The sequence below is a fragment of the Tursiops truncatus genome, chromosome 1 (genome assembly GCF_011762595.2).
Source record: "Tursiops truncatus isolate mTurTru1 chromosome 1, mTurTru1.mat.Y, whole genome shotgun sequence".
NCBI classification, from domain to species: domain Eukaryota; kingdom Metazoa; phylum Chordata; class Mammalia; order Artiodactyla; family Delphinidae; genus Tursiops; species Tursiops truncatus.
Window position 1 is genome coordinate 144,169,610 of NC_047034.1, and position 24,130 is coordinate 144,193,739.

Here is a 24,130-nt window from a genome sequence, read left to right on the forward strand (position 1 = left end):
TAGGGCTGCTAGTTTTCATGGCTACCATGATTGTAAGGGTCTTGGTTGTCAAGGCTATAGCAGACCCGAGTAGAGGAGATTGGGAATAAAGTATGTTAAAACACCACAATATCACTGTTTTTACCAAAATTCAGCTATTTTTCTTGAGTAAATGCTCCTCAGATTGTTGCAAACTTCTGGTTAATTTCTAGGTCTCTAAAAAGTTGATTTTGACAGTTTTTGTTGGTGTTCTCATTGCTTTTATGGAGGGCTGACTTTTTGTTTGTTTCACATCTGATTTATTTATCTTTCTCTATGATACAAGTAGAGATATAGGCATAAAAATATATTGATGAAACATTTGAAGTTGCTTACATTCAGACGCTTTACCACTAAATATTTTAGGGTAAATCTCCTAAGAACAAGGACATTCTCCTATATAAATTTAATACAATTCCCCCACACAATAAATTTAGCATTTATACAACAATACTGTCTAATTTAGGGCTCATAGTAAATATTCACCATTTGTTACAATAATTTTTTAATTATAATTGACATACAATATTATATTAGTTTCTGGTGTATAACATAGTGTTTCAATATTTTTATACATTATGAAATGATCACCAGGATAAGTCTAGTTACCGTCTGTCACCATATGGAGTTATTATAATATTATTGACTATATTCCCTATGCTGTACATTAATTCCATTACTTATTTACTTAATAGCTGGAAGTTTGTACCTCTTAATCCCCTTCACCCACTTTGTCCACCCCCCCCCCACCGCCTCCCCTCTGGCAACCACCAGTTTATTTCTGTATCTATGTGTCTCTATTTTGTTCATTTGTTTTGTTTTCTTTATGGTATTTTTCCTTCTGTATCTGACTTATTTCACTTAGCATAATACCCTCTAGGTACATCCATGTTGTTGCAAATGGCAATATTGTATTCTTTTTTATGGCTGAGTAATATCCCTGTGTGTATGTGTGTGGGGATATGTTTGTGTGTATCACACCTTCTTTATGCATTCATCTATTGATGGATATTTAGGTTGCTTTCATATCTTGCTATTGTAAATAGTGCTGCAATGAACATGGTACATATATCTTTTCTTTTTTTAAAATATTTATTTATTTATTTATATTTATTTATTTGTGGCTGTGTTGGGTCTTCGTTGCTGTGCATGGCTTTCTCTAGTTATGACGGGGGGGCTACTCTTTGTTGTGGTGCACAGGCTTCTCATTGCAGTGGCTTTTCTTGTTGTGGAGCACGGGCTCTAGGCGCTCAGGCTTCAGTAGCTGTGGCACGTGGGCTCAGTAGTTGTGGCTCGCAGACTCCAGAACACAGGCTCAGTAGTTGTGGCGCACGGGCTTAGTTGCTCCGTGGCATGTGGGATCTTCCTGGATCAGGGCTCGATCCTGTGTCCCCTGCATTGGCAGGAGGATTCTTAACAACTGCGCCACCAGGGAAGTCCCCATATACCTTTTCAAATTAGTATTTTCTTTTTTTTCAGATAAATACCCAGGAGTGGAATTGCTGGATCCTATAACTGGTTCTATTTTAGTTCTTTGAGGAACCCTCGATATACTGTTTTCCATAATGGCTGCACCAGTTGACATTCCCACCAACAGTGTGTGAGAGTTCCCTTTTTTCCATATCTTCACCAACACTTGTTTCTTGTCTTTTTGGTAATAACCATTCTGTCGAGTGTGAGGTGGTATCTCATTGTGGTCTTGATTTGCATTTCCCTGACAATTAGTGATGTTGAACATCTTTTCATGTGCCTGTTGGCCATCTGTATATCTTCTTTGGAAAAATATCTATTCAGCTTCTCTGTGGAGGGGCTGATTTTGGAGATATTTACTCTACTATTATGAAAATACTTTTTCTGTGTATGTCGTAATCTTTAAAATTGTGTTTTTGCAGACTAGCATATTCTGTTTTGCTTTTTTATCCAGTCTAATAATTTCTGCCTTCTAGTTATAATACTTAAGATATTTACATTCATGTAATTATCCATATGATTGGTTTAAGCCAGCCAGTTTGCTATTTATTTTATATTTGTTCCATCGGATTTTCTTTAACCCCTCTTTTGATGCCTTCTTTATGGAACTTTCCATGGTATTCCTTTAAAGAATGGCAGAATTTATAGAACTGTGGCTAAGGAAAAATGTCATGTCTTCTTAAATATACTACAAATTGGAAAGAGACTCAGTATTTTCCAGTGAGGACAGTTAGAGCTGTGCTGTCCGATAGAAGTATAATTTGAGCCAAGGATATAATTTAAAAATTTCCCCTAGCTACATTAAATAATTAAAAGAAGTGATAAAATTAATTTTAACAGTAATTTTATTTAAGTCAGTATAAGTATTATCCTTCAACATGTAATTAGTGTAAAAGTTGTTAGTGAGTTTTTTTACACTTGTTTTGTAAACATTCTTTAAAATATTTTTGAGCAAGTCTTCAAAAGTCTTCAAAATCTTGTATTTTACATTAACTGTCCATCTCAATTTGGACCAGCCTCATCTGTAGGCATAACACAGACTTAGAGGTACTCTTAACAGGTTTGGTTTAAATGAGGCAGAATAGAAAATGAAGCTGATGGACAGAATGAGATTTCTGAGGGCCTTGATTTTAATAATCAATAGTGAATTATTAGGACAAAAGTAGAAAATAGAATAAGGGGTAGATGGAGTCAAAATAGCTAGCATAGAAAATAATCTTAACTGCTGTATACAGAGGGACATGAAGTCTTAGTCATTTATTCAGTGCAATAGTCTATATTAAGATGGTAGATGATAGTGGTTTTCATTCTAATAATAACTATAGTATTTAGTTTTTTATTTTATTTTTTTATACATTTATTTTTATTTATTTATTTATTTTTGGCTATGTTAGGTCTTTGTTGCTGTGCGTGGGCTTTCTCTAGTTGTGGCGAGTGGGGCCTACCCCTCTTTGCGGTGCATGGGCTTCTCATTGCAGTGGTTTCTCTTGTTGCAGAGCACGGGCTCTAGGCGTGCAGGCTTCAGTAGTTGTGGTGCACGGGCTTAGTTGCTCTGCGGCATGTGGGATCTTCCTGGACCAGGGCCCGAACCCGTATCCCCTTCATTGGCAGGTGGATTCTTAACCTCTGCGTCACCAGGGAAGCCCACTAGTATTTATTTAAAGCACTGTCAGGCACTGTTCTAAGTACTTTGAATGTATTGTATTGACTCATTTATTGTGTGACTTTAAGTAAGTTAATCACCTTCACTTTATTGGGTCTCTGTTGTTTCCCTATATAAAAAATTCGAAGCTGTACTAGATAATTTCTAAGCTGCTTGTTAATATGGAAAGTCTGTGTTTTGGGGTACATTGATGAGGAAATTAGAGTTTCTGTTCTCAGGGAATTTATAATCAAATAAAATAGGTGAGGTGTACCCACTTCATTAAAATGCATAGAGACAATAATTAGGGCCTTAAGAGAACTATAAAATGCTGTGAGAATTTAAAACTATTTACTTGACTATAATAAATTCACAATAAATGTTTGAATTAGATTGAATTGAATAGTGACAGTTGGTGAATCAAGAGAAGTTTTGTGTATGGGATGGCAGTTAATGTAAGCCTTGGAAGGTAGAAGTACATGAGGAGGAGATGGCATGGAGTAGAAATGAGCAGTAACCCAGATAATGGAAGAATGCGAGGCAAGAAAGTAATGTGTGTTCAGAAAACAATAACAAATATACTTTGATTGTACTTTTAGGAGGTGTCAAGTAATATTGCTATATGATAAGTTGGATTCAAATCTTAGAGAATCTTCAATAGCCTACTAAGGGTATGGTTGATCACTGACAATGAAATATGGCAGGAACTGGAGAGACTGTGCTATGTATTTTTTAGAAACCCTACATGTTATGCCTATACCTTGTGTCGGTGCTGAGAATAGTTAAGTGTAGTTTTATATTTAAAAAATATTTCATTGGGCTAGAAACAGTGCACTTGCTTTGAAGGTTTGTCATATTTCTTTTGATGAGGGTGTATATGGGCTGCGACTTAGGGTGATACAGGTCAGATTTGTGCTTTTTTTGGTATTTTTTTTTTTTTGTCCTCTAGTATTGTGCTTTATTTCTGCTGAGTCTTAATCCTTTGTGATTAAATGATGCTGAATAAGTTTATGTCAGCATTCTACATAAAGTGGGAGCCTGAGGCTTACTGTTTAAAACTATTAGTGTCTGTCCCGAGAGCCAGTACATAGAGCACAGATAACCAAGTGGAAAATCATAGATTTCTCAGAGGGATGGAAGTTATAAAGGCATTTCATTTAACTCTGTAAATACTAGAATCTCTCTTTTTTTTTTAACTTGTGCATATTTTTATTAGCTTAGCAGACTAGTGTTTTTATGTAATGTTTGGTAAGTTATTTTAGTACAGTAGTTCAGGGAATTCATGAAGCAGTCACGTTCATCTGTCTAATTTCTTTCAGGTAACTTGCCCAGGAGTGGTGCTGAAAGACAAGGAGGACATCTATCTTAGCATCTGTGTGTTTGGCCAATACAAAAAGACACAATGTGTCCCAGCCAGTTTTCCACTGGTCTTCAATGCCAGAATGGTGTTTGAAAAGGTGAGTTCAAACATCCAATCAAATGTTAACCAATAAAAAATCAAAGTGGTTCCAAATTTTGAATAACACATATTACTATTGTTGACTATGCACTTTGATTTAATTCAAAAGGAGATTTGTAACTTAAATCTGGAAGCTTGAAAATAAATATGCATTATATTACACATTGAATCAGTTGCCTCTTTTTCGTGATGGATCAGTTTACTTCTAAAATTGTCTCAGTGGTCTTTATGTAAAATATAGCACCTTGAATTCTAAGTAATCATTTTCATAGAAGAGATGGGGGAGATATTAATAGGTAAGAATAGGTCATATTTTGCTTATGACTTTCATGTGGTGCTTCTTTCTATAAGTCTCTTTTCTTTTTCCCCCCTGAATCTGGTGCTTTGGGGTAATTATTACCAATTGTATTTCTCACTTTTTCCTTTCCTTCTCTCCTTGTCTATTTCCCTCTTTTCTTCCTTCCTTCCCTCCTTTCTTCCTTTCCTCCTTCCCTCCTTCCTCCCTTTTTCTCCTTCCTCTTCTCCACAGATAATTACTGAGTACCTGCTCTGTTCCATGCACTGTTCTAGGCACTGGGTAAAAAAAACAAACATGCTCCCCTCTTGGAGCTTTCATTGTAATAGGTGAAACAGACAATAATCAAGTAAGTAGTAAGTGTCATGAAGAGAATAAAGGGAGGGTAAGGGGACAGAAGGATTAGGGGGATTCTTTATTTTAAAGGGTGGTCAGAGATGGCAATAACATTGAAACTGAGCTTGGATTATGAGACAGTATCAGTTATTTAAAGGTCTAGGGTAAAAGCATTCTAAGCAGAGGAACAGAAAGTATAAAGGTGTCTTGTTGGTAATAAGCTTGATGAGCTGGAGGAACACCAAGGAGGCAAGTATGACCGTGGTAACAAAGGGAGGACTGCTAGCAGATCAAATTGGAGAGGGAGGCAGAGCCAGATGTAATTTTTGTTTGTTGGTAAAATCTTGTATACTGATCATGGGAAGCAGAGAGGAAGTGACAGTTCTCAATAATGTCAGAAGTTTCTTTGGTTGGGAAAGGAATATTTTGGGAATGAGAAGGAAAACACAAAAACTATTTCATATATGTCTTCCTTTTACGTTCTCTTCTCTATCCTGCTTCCCTCTGCCTTCTCTCACTATAGGTGTTCCCTGAAGCAGTAGACCCTGGAGATGTGGTTGCACAGCTTGAATGTAAGTTTTTAACTTTTAATTTCTGATTCTAAGAGATTTTAGAATCATGCTCTTTAATCCTGAGTTAGATAAAAGTCAAAAAGGGTCAAACAAGAACTTCAAAACTCTTGAGGTGAGAAGTTTTTTACACTTTTTAGAATTTTGGAATATACCTGGAAATAATAAAAACTACGTGTGCTGCAGAGAGATGGGGAATTTTTCCTTTTTCTGTGTTTGATCTGTGAATAACAAAAAGACTTATCTGAACTATTTATTGATTAAAATGATATGAGCTGTTAATGATGTAAGAACTGAGATTCATGTTAGGTGGGACTTTGCCCTGCAAACAAAAATATGTCTTTAACCTCACTGTATTGCAAATCAAGAGAGTAAATAATAGAAGATTGAAGTAATAGTAGCTTAAAATATATATGCTTTTGCATTTTGTATTGTATGCAATATGTTAATAAATTATTTGAAAGTGACGTATTCAAGGCTGTGGTTAACAGTAAATTCTTCAAAGTACTAGGGATCAACTATAAAAAGATCCAGTATTTTGTGAGAGCAGCAATGCAAAGGTATACGTTTGGGAATATGTTATTTGAGCTCTGAGTATGAAATGAAAAGCTCTGTTATTTATCCTTGTAATCAGAAAGGGATTAGGGATTACCATATTGGTCTAATATATAATTGTGGCTCAAAACGCCAACAATATTGAGCATCATCAGTGTCAACTGTCCCTTCCATACCTTTTGCACCCCGTTGGGACTCTAGCAATATAGAAACATGCAGCCTGGAACCATGCTAGATAGAATCTGGGCATATGGGTAGAAATAGGGCTGGCTCATTGTTTTACCTTCAGGGAGTTAATAGTAATAGTTTAAAGAACTCTTTATGGCTAATGTCAATATCGTATTTATTTTTTATAGCTGTTCTTGCACTTGGTATTCTGTCTTCCACTATGGCAGACTAGTGAGGTGGCAACTTGGTGCCAGTGCGTAATGACTTTTAATTTTCTTGAACATCTTGTTCAGTATCTCAGAAATTGCGTATCTTAGGAAATATGAAGATAATTATTTCCCTTATCATTCTGAAGTTCTTTTGTTAAAAAACATAATTTTTCCTATTTTATTTGAAATTTAGGGTCTCTAAGAGTACTTGGTGGTTATTATTATTTGGAATCTTTCTTGTCTTGATTTCACTGATTCACTTTTTCTCTTAGGTTTCCTCCTTCATCACTGACAGTCCACTTTTTGGTATCTTTCTCAAATTCCTCTGGCTTCACTTCTCTGATCTCTTTTGACTTAGTTTCTACTCTCTCCTTATATGATATTCTCCAAAGACTTGGCTTCATGTTTTACCTATCTTCTGATGGCTTCCACAGCAGTCTTTATCCCTGATCTCTCTTGTAAGCTTTGGGCGCCTTTTCTTTTACTTTTAATTTCCTCTCAGCTTTGCAGTTTTTTGTTGTCCCCTAACCTTATTAATATGAAAAATTAAAGCTATACTAAAAGTGGAAAAGATGGAATGATGAAGTCTCATATACCTGTCAGCTTCAACAGTTTTTTGACATTTTGCCCATTGTATTATATGTTTACCCTGCCACTTAAAAAAATGTTGGAATATTTAAAAGCAAATTCTATACATACATTATTTCACTGCAAATATTCTGGCATGACCTCTAATTGATAAAGGCTTTTTTGAAAAAAATATGACCACTATATTGGTATCATACCTAACAAAATTAATATTAATTCCTTAATAACATCGAATACTTAGTCATTATGCAGGTTTCTCCAATTGCCACCACAATGTCTTTATACAGTTTGTTAAAAATCAGGATCCCATCAAGGCGTGGTTCACATATGTATGTGGCTGTTTAGCCCTTCAGTTTATTTTTTTCTGTAGTAGTGTCCCTCACTTTTTTTTTTCCTAATGCCGTGAATTTGTTAGAAAAATCAGGTCCTTTAGAATGTCCTACAGTTTGGATTTGGCTGCTGCTTCCTCAAAGTGTTGTTTAGCTTATTCGTCACTTATATTATGTAAACTGAAAATTAGACCTAAAGGTTTGGTTCGATTCAGGCTTATTTTGTTTTTTTGGCAAGAATCCTTCATAATTGGTGCTCTGTACTTATTATTGCATCATATCAAGCGGCATATAATGTCTGATTGTCTTAAGTTTAGTGATATTAAGATTTATCTTTTGCCTCCTGGCAGCATCAGCCTGATTCCTCCATGATAAACCTCCTCTACCGCCTTTCATCGAACAGCTTCAGCATTCCTTGAGACCCGTCTTTTCATTAGGGGTTACCAAATGTGATTTTTCTAATACTGTTAATTTTTTCTATAAGTGTTAGCTGGAATTCTTCTCTAACAGATATTTTCCTTATCAGCAATGTGATGACCCTGAAATACTGTTCTTGTAGGAAAGGTAGTGTCATCTTTCCTTTCCTTACTTTAATAGCTTTAGTGAGGTATAACTTACGTATCACAAAATTTACCCATTGTAACTGTAGTTAAGTGATTTCTAGAAAATATATATAGTTGTGAGCCGTCATCACAGTCCAACTTAGCATGTTTCCATCACCCCAAAAGTTCTGACGCCTGCTTGTACTCAGTCTCTATGCCCACTTCCAGTCCCCACAACCACTGATCTATTTTCTATCTTTGTATATTTTTCTTTTCTAGAAATTTTATATAAGTGGGTTCTTACAACATTTAGTCCTTTGTGCCTGGCTTCTTTTACTTGGAATAATGTTTTTGAGGTTTGTTCATGTTGTTCTACATATTAGTAGTTCATTCCATTTTATTTATGAATAATATTCATCTTGTATGGAATTTTTTTTCCCCTTCCATTCACCATTTGATGAACATTTGGATTGTTTCAAGTTTTTGGCTATTATGAGCAATGTTGCTGTGAGTATATGGATACATGCTGGGTTGTATCCTAAGTATATGTTTAACTTTTTAAGAAACTGTCAGCCTGTTTTCTAAAGTTACTGTACCATTTTACATTACCACCAGCAACATATGAAGATTTTCCATATCATCCCCAAGACTTGATATTGTTAGTCTTTTTGGAATATATAGATGTGTAGTGGTATCTCAATGTATTTTTTTGCTTGTTTGTTTGTTTTTGGTTTTGGTTTTGTTTTGCGGTACGCGGGCCACTCACTGTTGTGGCCTCTCCCATTACGGAGCACAGGCTCCGGACGCGCAGGCTCAGCGGCCATGACTCACGGGCCCAGCCGCTCCACGGCATGCGGGATCCTCCCGGACCGGGGCACGAACCCGTGTCCCCTGCATCGGCAGGTGGACTCCCAACCACTGCGCCACCAGGGAAGCCCTCTCAATGTATTTTTAATTTGCCTTTTAATACTAATAATGTTGAGCATCTTTCCAAGTGCAGATGAGCTATTCATGTAGCTTTTTCTTATAAAATGCTTGTGCAAATATTTTGCCCATTTTTGAACTGGGTAGTTTGTCTTCTTACTGAATTGTAAGTTTTTTTTTGTTTTTAAAAATATTCTAAATATAAGTTCTTTATCAGATATATGATTAGTAAATATTTTTTCCCAGTCTGTGGCTTATTTTTTTCATTCTTTTAATGGGGTGTTCTGAAGAACAAAAGTGATAAAGTCCAGGTTATCAATTTTTTTCTTTTATGTATCATGTTTTTGATGAAGTCTTTGCCTTACCCAAGGTCACAAAAATTTTCTCTTTTCTTCTACAAATTTTATAGTTTTATCCCTTACATTTAGGCCAATGGTCCACTTTGAGTTAATTTTTGTGTATGTTGAGAGGTAAGGATCTATTTTTTCTTTGATAGATGGTACAAATGCTCAAGGAGATTCAAAGACCCCCTTAACTGGGCAGTCTGATAAATGGTCAGATACTTGAGTAACCTCAGATAAAATGCTTAGAACAGTCCCTTGCACACAGTAAACACTTAAAATGTCCCTTGTTTATTTTTATTGGTGGTGTGTTATTATTATTACTCTTATTATTGGGGAACTGCCAAGTTCCATTCATACCATATCTGCACCCCGGAATCACCAAGCTTCTGGGGAAATATATATTTATGATGTATAAATATAAAGTGATATTAAGGGCCAATGACATTAAAAGCCATATAGGGCTATTTTACATTCATAGAGAAGGCATTCTCTTTAGGGAAATGGTTTTAATCCTGGAATCTACCAGACTAAAATTAATTATGACTAAAGCCATTTCCTGGGAACCATTTTTAGGCGAGAAAGAGAATGAAAAATTTTCTACTTTATAGACTACTCTATTGAAACTGGAGTTTCTTCCTTTTTCAGTGAAACTTTGTAGATTTTCTTCTACAGACACACACACACACACACACACACACACACACAAACATACTCTGTCACACGTACACAGTACACTCGACCCTTGAACAACGTGGGTTTGAGCTGTGCAGGTCCACTTATACACGGATTTTTTTCAATAGTAAATACTACAGTACATGATCTGTGGTTGGTTGAACCTGTGGATGCTGAACCGCAGATTCGGAGGAACCATTTATATGGAGGAACTGATATGGAGGGCCGACTGTAATCTATATGCGGATTTCAACTGCAGGAGAATGGTCACCTCTAGCTTCTGCATTGTTCAGGGGTCAGCTACATACTGCCACAAATACACTGCCTGAAAAGCTCTTCCTACAGCTATGGATTTGCCTGCTCCCTCACTTCTCTCCAAGTCAGTCCTCAAATTTATCATTATAACGAGAGATCTTTTCTCACCAAAGTATTTAAAAATAGCTCCCCCGTTTGGTCAATATCTCAATCTCTATCCCATTATCTTTAAGGTTATTATATCTTCTACACCAGAATACTTTGAGAGTAAAAGAGTGTGTTTTTAGTATTTCCACCAAGACAACAGCTGTGAAAAGGGTACTGCTCAGGGCAAATAGGGATGAATGGTCCTCCTGTTTTTCTTCCTAGCACTGATATATTATTTATTTTTTTATTTTCTCTCTCATTAGAGTGATAATTTCATAAGAGCATTGACTTTTCCTTTTTTGTAGCTGTTGTGTGCATATGACAATACTTGACACATACTAGGTATTTGATGTTCAAGGAGTTAAATAAAATCTCATAAATGCATCGTATAACTGCCTCTCATTACTGTTTTCATGAGTGTTGGAACTGTCCTACCGAGAGATACCTGTTTGTAGTATACAATCCTTTGATTAGGAGATGTATTTTGTATTTGAAAATTTGTAATATAATAATAGCTGCTCTGGCTTCATTCTCGTTTGGATAAAGAGAAGATGCGATCTTTATTTATATTGCAGTAGATTACTAGCTGTCCCTATTGTTTTCTCTCGCCTGTAGGGAAAAATAGCAGTTTCATTATAGCCTCTGCTTTTCAGCTTCTGGAAATTAGTGCTTACCTGGTGTCTGGGGTATTCAGAATGCTTTCAGGTGAAGATTTGAAGGCTGAGAATAAATCCTTCAGTGTCTATAAATGAGAGAGTCCCTGCCTCAGTGGTCAGGAGAGCTTGTAGGACTCAGGATTCATATTTTAAATCCATGATGGCAGATGCATTCCCAGCAGTTCGCCCTTGCAGTTAGGGCAGGTAAATAGGCATTTATTGGAAATTGTTATAGCAATTACTCTTGCTGGTACAGAGTGTTAATGGCATTCTGGCACTCTCTCTCAAGGTGTTTATGGTAGCTTTTGATTTGCTCCATGGGACTAAGATTTCTGGAGTACTGGAGTACATTTACTTTGTAACTTGGGTTGAAAGTACATGTGAAAATGACAATTTTTACAGAAGGAGGGAAATTGTCATTAGTTATAAGAAAGAGCAACTGTAAAATGGAATTAATTATACTATATGTTCCAGGAGATGTAATTTACATGAACCTATTATTTGGTTTCCAGGAACATTAGTTCTCTAAAAACTTTTCCATTAATAATTTAAGGTCTTTTCTTCTTGAAGTATTTTTGCCAAAATATATATTTTTAAATATAAAAGAGTAGAACACTGTTTATAGAAACTAGGAAATAGTTTTCTCTTTAGAAGTTAATCTATGTTCTTGTGATAAAATATAAACTAATTAAACCCAAGCAATTACTTTTCAGGCCACTTCTTTACAGTTGAGGAGTTTCAATAACAATTCTACCTGTATTGTTTATTTCATTACTTCACTTTGGCAGTGATTCATTGTGTCAATGGTAGGTTCAGAAGGTATATAGTATATTGACACAAATCTTAAATTTGTTTTCTATTTAAACCCTTTGTTTTTAAACTTTATACTCTTCTTGAGATCACTGATACTTCTGAGACCACTGATACCTTTAGCAAACTTATTGGAATTAAAAACTATATTTGGAAATATATTTTGTTAACAGCTGTGTTTATTTTTCTTCACTGTAATTTGTTCACAGAAATAATACCTGGCAATACTAAACACCCATGTAATATTTTGATTGACGTTTTATTGGCTGTATTCTGCTTGTGTTTGGCCCCTTCCAGAATGATTCTGGCTAGTGTGGGGTACTTTTGTTTTACTTATATCCCTTATAAAAGGGCTATTCCCTTCTTTGGCTTTATTTTTAACCTTTTACTTTCCTTTATGAAATGGTTTTTGTTTTTAATATTTATTTATTTGAAAAGAAAGTGGAACTTTTTCTTCTGTCCAATTTACAAGTACTGAATTTGCAGTGTCAAAGCAAGGCAAGTTCTTCAGACTGGAAAGGGTAAGCACATTGTGCACATGGTGTTAGAACTTTTCACCCAGAGAACTACCAGGCAATTAATTTTATTATTCTGTAGGACTTGCTGTCAGGCAAGGTGCATACATACATACATATGCATATATGTAAATATTAATGTCTTACCTTAAGTCTGGTTTTTAATTATATTGAAATTATATTTTTAATTGGTTATAGAATTATTTTAATTTTCTTCATAGCAGAGTTACATATAGTCTACAGAGCTGATTGCAAACAGCAGTCCTGTAACATCCCTATCCTCCATCATTTCCTACTCCCCTAACGACTGCTTTTCTTTTTTTTAAAATTGTTTTTCTTTGTATTCACCTCCATTGTCTCCAACATGCTTATACTGCATTTGAAACGTTTGATTTTTAAATATTGGACATTATTTCTCCTTTCCCTTATGAAAAATGAGGATTTAAATAGTTTTCATATGTTCTCTCTTTGCTCTCAAAATATATACATGCCCATTTTCTGTCTTTCTCTTCTCTTAATACAGTTATATCATAATTTTAGATTATATTGTTAAGATCATGTAAAAAGTATTATGGCTGAACCATGTGGTATATATACTATCATACTTTTTCTGCAAGGATTTTGTTTTCACTTGAACTAATAATTACTTTCCTTTGCTTAGTTTTATAGTTTTAGTTTTTTTGTTTTGCTTAACTTAACCCCAATTCTCCCTCAGGTATTCACATTATTTTCTCACAGTTTAATGTTCTTTCACTTATGAATCATTTTTGTTTTTTTGCCTAGAGGCCTAAAACTTTTTAATTTATTTTTAAAGTGTAGTAATGTTACTAGAATATGTCCTGAAGTTGCTTTTTATGGCTTGGTACTCTTAGGTACAGTGCATTCTCCTTCATTTGTAGTTTGTAATCTTTTTTCATTTCTGTAAAGTTTCATGAACTATATATACCGTTTAATATTTATTTTCTTTCTTTGCCTTAGTGTTTTTCATCAGGGTCTATGTTGGATATTTTTTGCATGTTTAGTATTTGTTATTTTTACTCGTATTTTAAAATCTTTTTGTTTCTTTTTGATTAAAACAACTTTTTGTTCTTTTATTTCTTTTAAGATACTGTCTGTTGTGATTATTTGCTTTAGTTTAATCTTCGTTTCTGAAACAACTTCCTTCTCTATTTCTGCTTCTTTCCTAAGTTATTACCATCTTTCTTCTGTGTTTTTCTAAATTTGATTTATGTAGTTGCTTAATATCTTATATTACTTCCTTAATTTTCAAGTAGTAGATTATAGTTTTTATTTATTTTGAAAGCATGTCTTTTGGATGCTTTCACTGTAGGAACTTTTTTCTTTTGCTCACTATTATTATCTTTTAAACAAGAACTTGGTATGTGTTTGACTGTGATCCTTTTCTTTGCTCATTCTTAATTTAGATTTTTTCCCGTGAATTCTTAGAAGGAAGCGTGATTTAGGATAATTTTTTATAGCTTCACCAAGCTCCCTTATATAGTGTTCAAAGTATGGTGGCTTGCTTTCTGGAATTTTCTGCCTTTGTTCCATTCCACTTTTGATAGTTTTTTTCTGCTGTTGTTTCTTTTTCTGCGTTTTCTCTTTCTACATTTTTATCCTGTTTATTTTGTATTCTGTTCTCTACCGTTTTTCCTGGTTTCTTGTGCTCCATCCTGTCCAGGAGCCCTGGGTGTTCAGTTTCTGTAGTTCTTACAGGCTACCAGACTACTTTACCACCTTTGGACCTTACTGTACTCTTTTGAACTCACCTGCTATTGGAATGGACAAACACCCTTCCAATTTCAACTGCTTTTCTCAGATTGATCTACTTCTTCCTACTGAGTACCAGTTGGGTATTTAGAGTAACTCTTCCCAGGCCCTTTATACTCCCTTGCTTTCTTCTGCTTCTCCTGCGTAGATAGATACTGATACCTCACAGGTTTTGTGGTTGCTGGTGGTTTGTCATCATCTGCTTTATCTTAGGGTTTGTGGAGATATCTTGTCATCTTATTTTATTGTAAATGTCTGTAGTTTTCTGCTGTGCAATTGCTGCATATGTTTTTATGGAAGGGAGGTTTGGAGAGACTTGAAAATTCTAGTCTTCGCTTTTATTTTGTGTTTTTGCTTCTGCCTTTCATATTTCATCAAATTATTGGCCATCTATTCATATTTAAGAATAGAAGACCGAAATGCTTTTGGAAGTTATGTGCCAGAGGTGCCTGGTACCACTAATTGCTAAGTCTGTTGGGGTTCCTCCTGGATGCAGATTGTCAATGTGTACTTTATTGTAGGTGATTTCTCTGGGTCATTTTATTGGAAATTATGTCACTATCTTTTTGTATCTTTTCTCTTCAGCTGGTCATATTCAGTAAAAGAATCATTCACATATTTCTCCTAGAGGCTATATACTTGGCGACCTGTTTATAGAACCTTGTAGTGGAAGAAGCTGTAGTAAAATCTCATTGTATAGCCCAGACTCTTAATCTACCTGTTTTCATATAGTATTACCCCTGCTGTCAGTTGTACCTGCTGTTTCCATTCCAGTGAAGACAACTACTACTACTATTACTTCTCCTCCTCTTTCTCTTCCTCCTAACCCTCTTCTTCACTCTCCTTCTTCTTCTCCTTTCCCTAATAAACTTCCAGTCCCCCCCCCCTCCCGCCTCTGCTCCAACTCTCTAGAGAATAACTTCCAGTCACCTGCCTGGGAATGGGGAAGGGCAGTTTCCTAGTGGTGTAAATTGGAAGAAGGATCTGGGGTTTGACTGCTTCTTCAACTTTCAGTTATTACTCGGGTTTTTAACCCCACTGATTCTGTCATTTCCAGAGGTACCTAGCACCACCAATTGCTACGTCTCTTAGGAGTTCGTTAGTATAAAATGGTTTGCTTCTAAGCTTTCCTCTCTATTGGCTTAAGATTCTTTCTCCAGGCTGTTAACTCAGTTACCATTTTTGTTCAAACTGTTTTCTCTTTAGTTTTGTCATTGTGAGTTGGTATGTGTGTGTGTGTTTAATCCTTTTATTCTTTTAGTGAGGGTTCAGAAGGGAACAAAAGCTAATGCATACATTTAACCTACTATCTCTAACTGGAAGCATTCATTTGTAGCTCACTGAAATATTACAGTGTGAATACCTGTGTAACTACAACCTAGGTCAAGAATTAGAACATTGCCAAAACTTCAGAAAGCCTTCCTTATACCACCTCCTAATCTCTATTTCCTCTGTGTTCCACAAAGGAATTTCCATTTTAACGTCTAATATTGTCATTTAGTTTTGCCTGTTTTTGAACACTAAATAAATGGAATTGTAATGTGCAAATTCTTTTGTCCCTGGCTTCTTTTGCTTAGCATTTTGCTGAGAAACTGATTTGTGTTTTGATAACTAATTCATTTATCTTTATTGCTATATAGTATCTTCATTATGTGACTCTACTCCAATTCATTTATTCTGTTATTTACAGATATTAAGGGGCATTTAGGTTATTTCTAGTTTTTGCTGTTATGAATAAAGTTGCTGTGAACATTCTTGATTACATGCCTTGATGTTCATGAGCATGCACACCTATTTGGAATATATATAGAAGTGGAATTGCTGAGTCTTAGGGTCAGTATGAGTAGACAATGCCAAACAGTTTTCCAGTGTTTCTCTATCAGTATACACGCTGCCATTGATGAAAGTTCTGTTCTCCACAGAACCCCTAGAACAGAACCTCTAGTTCTGTTCTCTCTTGCCAACTCCTGGCATTGCCAGACTTTTTCATTTTAGTCATTATGGTGAGTGAACAGTGGTTTCATTTTGCATTTCCGTGACAATAAATGACATCATCGTTTTTGGACATCTTTTTGTATTTGTGTGTGAAATGCTTGTCTTTTGCTCATTTCTCCTTTTGGTTGTTTATTATTTTCTTACTAATTTGTAGGACTTCTCTATATTTTCTAGTTAATAAGCTTTATGTCAGTTATATGTGTTGCAATTAGCTTCTCACTCTGTGGCTTGCATTTTTAATCCATTAGTGATTCTTGTTCTTTTGGTGAACAAGTTTATTTTTAATATAGTCTGACTTAATAATGTAGTTTGATTTATTAATCTTTTCCTTTATGTTTAGTGCTTTTCTTGGGTCATGTTAAAGAATTTTTTTTCCCTACCCCAAGTTATGAAGATATTCTATATAATTTTCTAGAAACCTTATTTCTTTACCATATACATTCAGATTTACAGTCCCCTTGGCTCTTATTTTTATATGTGGTATGAAGAAGGGGTAACATTTTATTTTTATTTTATGTATATCTAATTGAGCAATACCATTTGGTGAAGAAACTTTTATTCCCATTGCTCTGTAATGTTTACTTTATCACAAATTAAGTGCCTACATACGTGGATTTTTTAAAATAGATCTTCTATTTTGTTTCATGGTCCTTGCATAAATATTATGCTTTCTTAATTACTGGAGCTTCAGTTTTGGTATCTGGTAGTTTAAGCCCTCCAGGTTTATTCTTTTTTTTTCACTTTTACTTATTTATTATTTTTTAATTGAAGTATAGTTGATTTACATTGGTGTGCCAGTTCTGCTGTACAGCAGAGGGACTCAGTTCTACACATATATACATTCTTTTTTAAAATATTCTTTTCCATTGTGGTTTAACCCAAGATTTTGAATATAGTTCCCCGTGCTATACGTTAGGACTTTGTTGTTTATCCCAGGTTTATTCTTTTTGAAGATTTTCTTAGCTGTTCTTAGTGTCTAAAGTATACTAATTTTAATCCTTAGTGTACCCTTCAATGATTATTCACATTTGTGTACATCCATAAGCACCATTCATCAAGATAGAGAACATTTCCAGCATCCAAAAAGGTCTCCTTGTGCCTCTACCAGTCACACCCCCCTCAAGATAATCACTATTCTGACTTTTGTCAGCATTGATTACTTTTGTCTGGTTTTGGAATTCATATAAATTAAATCATAAATATGTATTCCTTTGAATATGGCTTTTTTTCACTCAGCCAAATGTCTGTGAGAGTCACCTATGTTGTTGTATTTCAGTAGTTCATTCTTTTTTATTGCTCTTTAGTATTCCATTATGTCAATGTACTGTAATTTATTCATTTCTTGTTAATGAGGATGATTTTTAGTCTTGGCTTATTATGAATATTCTTATAAATATCTTTTGGTAAACATTTATACTAGTTCTCTTGGAGTGGAATTTCTGAGTCATAGAATAGGTGTATACTTAGCTTTTGTTGATACTGCTGAACAGTTCCCTAAAAATAATTGTACAATTCCTTTTGAGTACTGAACATTGTATGTGAAAAATTATAGAAGTAATTGGAGGCATATCATCATGCTGTCGTTCTCCAGGTAGACTTTATGTTTGACTTTTATTTCCCTTCTGTAGGCTGCTAGTGATACTCAGAATCCTCAATCATGTCAATCTAATGTCAGAGATTAAGATGATTTGACGCTGGGTTTCAATCCGTGTACAACACCAGGGTATTTCCAGTTCATCCTTATTCCTATGATGTTGTCTTTTATAGGCTCTATCCAAACTGTGGAGAATTTATGAAGACCTGTCCTTCTTGGTATAGCCCCTGTAGTGATATTTTGCTTCTAGGTCTGTGAGACCATCAAAATCTCAGCTAAGTTTATCCATCCTTCATTTGCCATTTCTGGAATTAGCAGATGCCCTGGGGGAGAAAGCAGCTCCAATGTTTGGCCCATCTCCCTGGCTTTTCTTCTCCTAGAACTTGGCCCTGTAATTCTTCACTGCCCTATTATCTTCTCTGTGCCTTCAAGTGGATTTTAAAAAATAACTTGACCTGATTTTCTTAGTCTTCCTATTAAGATGATTGGTCTGCTTTATGTAAATTGCCATTATTCTGAGGCAGAAATCTGTTCCCCCTTAATATCCTTTCTACCCTCAACCTGTCTCTGTACTCTCCCATTTGTCCCCCCCCATTATATCTGTTTAATTTTTCTAAGTATCTGTATTTGGGCTAGTAGTGCATAGTTAATTATTACAGCTTTATATAATCCATGTTCTTTTCATTTAATAAACACACACTTATATTCCTACATGTTTATTTTTCTAGATGAACTTAAAATCATTTTTTAAGGTCTAAGATAAACCTCTTTGAATTTTAATTTTAATTATATTTTGGGAGAATTGGCATTTTTACATTATTCATTCTTCCCATGTAGATAGGTGATGTATACTGATTTACTAAAGTTATGCTTTCTTTCAACATATTACCAAGGTTTTGGGGTATGTGTGTGAGTGTGTGTGTGTGTGTGTGTGTGTGTGTGTGTGTGTGTGTGTGTGTGTCTGTGTATACGTATACTTGCCATACAGTTCTTATTATGTTTATTTCTAGCTGTTATATATTTTGTGGCTTTAGAGAATAAGGTTCTTCACCTAATTTTCCTTTTTTCCCTTTGTTTATGGTTGATACACAAGAAAGTGATAAAAATATTTATTGTGTATCCAGTCATTTTGCTGAACCTTCATATTGAAGACTGCTAATGTCTTTTCAGTGTATTTCAAATATTTATCCATGATTAGTTTAAATATTAAAAAATATTGTTAATTTGTCTTTCAGTCAGAGCATGTAGCCTATAATATTACTGCTTCTTGGAATTTATTGACGTTTTCCCTGAGCATCTGGGATAGGAATCAAATATAATCATGACATGGTTGCTTAGAAAGGTATATCCTTTTTGTGTTGGTAAAAACATTTGAAACTTTCTATATCTTACTTTAACTTATTTATTTCATTATGTCAGATATTACATCAAAGCTGACATACCGGAGATTCTTAATAAATGTCCATTCCCGGGTCAGTGCTACAACTTGCCTTCCTGGCTTTTTATACTAGGTTAATTTGGTATTGCTGATGGGCTTTCATAACCTTCAGATTGATGCTAACACAAGTTATTTCTGAGTGCTACCTTTCAGTCCTTTACTTCTTGGAGAACTTCCTTTTTAATTTGTCTTGTAGATATTTTAAACATATTCATTTCTCTCATTAGATGTCTCTGTTTAAACTCCAGCCTTCTTAAGATGAACAGATGACTGCTTCCTACTTCACTGACTAAAACTGAGGCCATGTTAGTGAATCACTTCAGTTTATTCCTCCCTTGTCCTAAAAGTCATCTACATTGTTTCTCATTCTTATCCCCTTTCTCCTGGTCCTGGAGGATGAGGTTTCTGCCTTCTGCTCAAGATTATTCTACTTGTCCCTCTTATTCATCTCCTCGTGCCGTTTCTAGTATCTTGATCATTAGATTTTTTTTCCCTCTGTGTTTGCAATGTCTCTCTTGCTGACCCTCACACTGTATAAATATGTTGTATGTTTACATCTTTAAAAGATATTTCCTGTCTTCATCCTTACCCTCATTTAGCTACTATCCTATATCTTTATTCTACTCCTCATTCAAAATATAACTTCCTTACCTCACTGTATATTTTGTAAATTACTGCTTTCTAGTTCTAGTAGAATTGTTAATGAAAACAGTGCAGGCTGAGCTCAGATCTCAGTTCAGGAATTTATGTTTGGTAACCTTAACCGTTAGTCTCTATTTCTTATCTGTAAAATGGAAATAATGGCTTGCTTGTTAGGGTTGTTTTAGGGATTTGTTTGAAGCTCATAGGAATACCATTTAGAGAACATCTTCTGACACACAGAAGATGTTCTCTAAATGGTAGTAAATACTATTATTTTGACTACCCATATCCTTTTTTAAAAAATGTAGTTTTCTACTTTGTAATAATGTTTTTCAAATAGTTGAGATTACAGAATAAGTGACATCAGAAAAAATATAGTGTTAGTATGTTTATCCTGTTTGTTTAATTTGTTTGATTTCTAATAAAATTTTATGTTTAGATATTTTCTAAAGGATAGGGTTTTACTTTGTGGTCAGATATTATAATTATTGTAAGTGCAATAGACCAGGTTTCTTAAATGCCAGTCTCTTATTTCAGTATCATCTTTAGCATTAGTTCTTTTCTGTTCTTCCATTTATTGATAATAGGATGAGAAACAGCATGATGTATTCATGGAATATGCTGTGTGATTCAAGGGGTGATAGAAAAGTCTTCCAAAACAAAAGTTGCTTATCCACTGGCTTATGATAAAATTTGTTTTTTTAAACTTTTTGATTGCCTGCACAGATTCAGTCACTGTGAGAGAATATAGGGGATTCAGAAGTGAATAAAATATAGGCCGTTTGTTCAAATGAGTATCCATCTTAATAAAATAAGGATCAGACATGTAAATAAATAATCAGAATCCTTGTATATGTGCACTGGATTTGAGGAGGTCAGAGAACTGTTGGATACAACATTCACATGGGTGGATGTTGTTCAAAATTATGGCAAGTCTTAGGTCTGAGAGGAAGATAAGCCTGTTTTATCTTCGGTGAAAAAGTGGTAGGGACCTTGAAGTTAAGAGATTGTAGTGAGAAGGAGGATGAGCAGTTGACAACATCAAATGCCATGAGACTAAAAGGAGAGGATTAACTTCTTGTTAAGAGCCTAGTGCTTCTACTATCCTCTTTTTAAAACTTTCATTGTTGTTTTTTAAAGAAAAATTAATATATGTTCAGTTTACAAATTATAGGAAATATGGAGGAATTCTGACAATCTTAAACTGATTTTATTTAGATAACTAGATACCATTTGAAGGAGGAATGTGAAGTTGAACATGTAGAATGTGTGTCTCTTAGTTTAGAATTTGTGATGGAAAAGGCAGAAGAGAACTTTAACAAAAAACAGCATAATGGGAGCTCTCACGGTGATGCTATTAGAACACACGCACACAACTTTCTCTAATCAAAAACATTAAAAAAACATTTTTAGAGAAAATTTTATAAATATACAAAAGTGGACACTAAAAGAGAATAATGAACCCCCTCGTACTCATCACTCAGCTCAATAATTATCAACTCATGGCTAATGTTTTAACTGTATCTCTCTACTTCATCACCCTTTTCCAGATTATTTTGAAGAACTCTCAGACATAATATGCTTTTATCTATTAGATATCAATATCTAAAATATAGAAACAGTACCATACCATACCTAAAAATGAACAATTTTTTAATATTAAATATCAGTTCAGTTCACATTTCCTCAACTATCTTATAACTTAAAAAATAAGTCTTTTGTTTGAATTGGGATAAAGGTAAGGTCCATACATTATGATTGGTTGATGTCTCTCAAGCATGTATATTCCTCTGTTAATTTTTTTCTTTTGTGTAGCAGTTTTTAATATCTTTAATTCATTATTTTTCTAGGTATTTCACACTTTTAAGCAAGATTATAATGTCATTTCTAACTGTTGCTGATATATAAAAAAATATATTATTTGACATATTTACCTTGTTTCCAGCAACCTCACTATATGTATTGATTTAAAAAATGTCTTTAGATTCCTTTGGACTTTTTATGTACACAATCACATTGTAAATGATAGAATTATAGTTTCTCTTTTGTTATAGTTATATCTTTTATTTCTTTTTATTGCTCTGTTATGCTTTCAGTGGTTTAGAACTCCAATAAAATGTTGAAGTGAATGATAGTAGTGATAGCAGTGAATGAAGTGAATGTCTCATTTCTGATCTCAGAGAGACAGCTTCAACATTTCATCACTTGGTATGATGTTTGTTTTAGGTTTTTGGTAGATAGCCTTTATTAGATTATAAAACTTCTTTTCTATTTCTAGTTTGCTAAGATTTTTATTTGAAAACGAATGATTATTAACTTTTATGAAATACTTCTTTATTCTGTTCAGGTGGTGAATTATGTTGCTTTAGTTTTGAATATTAAACCATATTAATATATTGATGGATTTGATTAGATAATGTTTTATATAGGATTTTTACATCTCTGTTTATGAAATAGATTGCCTGTCATTTTCCTTTCTTGTAAGGTTCTTGTCAGGTTTTAGTATCAAGGTTTTGCTGGATTTATAAAGTTGAGAAGTGTTCCTTCTTTTACTGGTCTGCAAAAGAGTATGCATGTAATCAGCATTATTTTCTTCCTTAAAAGTTTGAAAATTCACCAATGAAGTCATCTTAGTGTTTCCTTTGTTGTAAGGTTTTAAATAATGGATTGTGTATGTGTGTGTGCATCTACACATATATCTGTATATACACACATATGTACACAGCTATTCAGTTTTTTCTATACCTGAATAAGTTTTAAGTTTCCTTTTTGTAGGAACTTGATTTTTTTAATATATCAGATTATTTTGAAGTAAATCTCAGATATCATATATCCTTTCATTTATAGATATGGATATCTAAAATAAAGGAACACCTAAAAATTAACAGTTTCTTACTATCATCAAATATCCACTCAGTTCACATTTCCCCAATTGTTCTATAATTGTTTAATCATATTTTGTTTGACAGTGATTCAGATAAGACACATTCAATACATTTGTAGCATGAAATTATTCGTAATGCCTTAGGATTTTAAAATATCTCTATGTCTTTCTTTTCATTCCTGATATTAGTAATTTGTGTCTTTTCTCTTGACCAGTCTTGCCAGGCATTTATCAACTGGTGAATTGAACCTTTTATTATTTTGATGCTTTTGCTTTAATGATGACTTTATCTTTTATAGTATAGCCAAAGCAGCTTTCTTTTAGTTGTCACATGTTATATATTTGTCTATATTTTTGTTTTCTGTTTTTCTGTATTCTTAACATTTTGCATGTATCTTATGAGTGGTACTTGGAGAGAATTTTTTGTTTTGTTTTGTTCTAATCTAATCTATCTTTTAATTGGACCATTTAGAGTATTTCTAAAAATGCATGATATAATTATAGGGATTAGTGCTTATCAGGGATTAGGGATGGGTTGGGGAGGGAGGTGGATGTGGTTGCAAAAGCGCAACATAAGAGATCATGTGGTGGTGGAGCTATTCTGTATCCTGGCTGTGGTGGTGAATACACAAACCTACACTCCTGATAAAATCACAGCAAGGTCCTTTTTGACCCACCTCCTAGAGAAATGGAAATAAAAACAAAAGTAAACAAATAGGACCTAATGAAACTTAAAAGCTTTTGCGCAGCAAAGGAAACCATAAAGAAGACCAAAAGACAACCCTCAGAATGGGAGAAAATATTTGCAAATGAAGCAACTGACAAAGGATTAATCTCCAAAATTTATAAGCAGCTCATGCAGCTTAATAACAAAAAAACAAACAACCCAATCCAAAAATGGGCAGAAGACCTAAATAGACATTTCTCCAAAGAAGATATACAGAGTGCCAACAAACACATGAAAGAATGCTCAACATCACTAATCATTAGAGAAATGCAAATCAAAACTACAATGAGTTATCATCTCACACCAGTCAGAATGGCCATCATCAAAAAATCTAGAAACAATAAATGCTGGAGAGGGTGTGGAGAAAAGGGAACCCTCTTACACTGTTGGTGGGAATGTAAATTGATACAGCCACTGTGGAGAACAGTATGGAGGTTCCTTAAAAAGCTACAAATAGAACTACCATATGACCCAGCAATCCCACTGCTGGGCATATACCCTGAGAAAACCATAATTCAAAAAGAGTCATGTACCAAAATGTTCATTGCAGCTCTATTTACAATAGCCCAGAGATGGA

General features: G+C 34.3%; 1 protein-coding gene across 3 annotated transcripts in view; it reads left to right on the forward strand.

Annotated features, from left to right (window-relative positions):
• Positions 1–24,130, forward strand: part of SPATA6 (spermatogenesis associated 6) — a 153,349-nt gene that overhangs the window by 19,561 nt on the left and 109,658 nt on the right. For all 3 annotated transcript variants that reach the window (XM_019937843.3, XM_019937844.3, XM_073789996.1), the window contains exons 2-3: positions 4,450–4,587; positions 5,744–5,792. In XM_019937843.3, the coding sequence (XP_019793402.1) occupies positions 4,450–4,587; positions 5,744–5,792 (187 nt within the window). The remainder of the gene's footprint in view (positions 1–4,449; positions 4,588–5,743; positions 5,793–24,130) is intronic.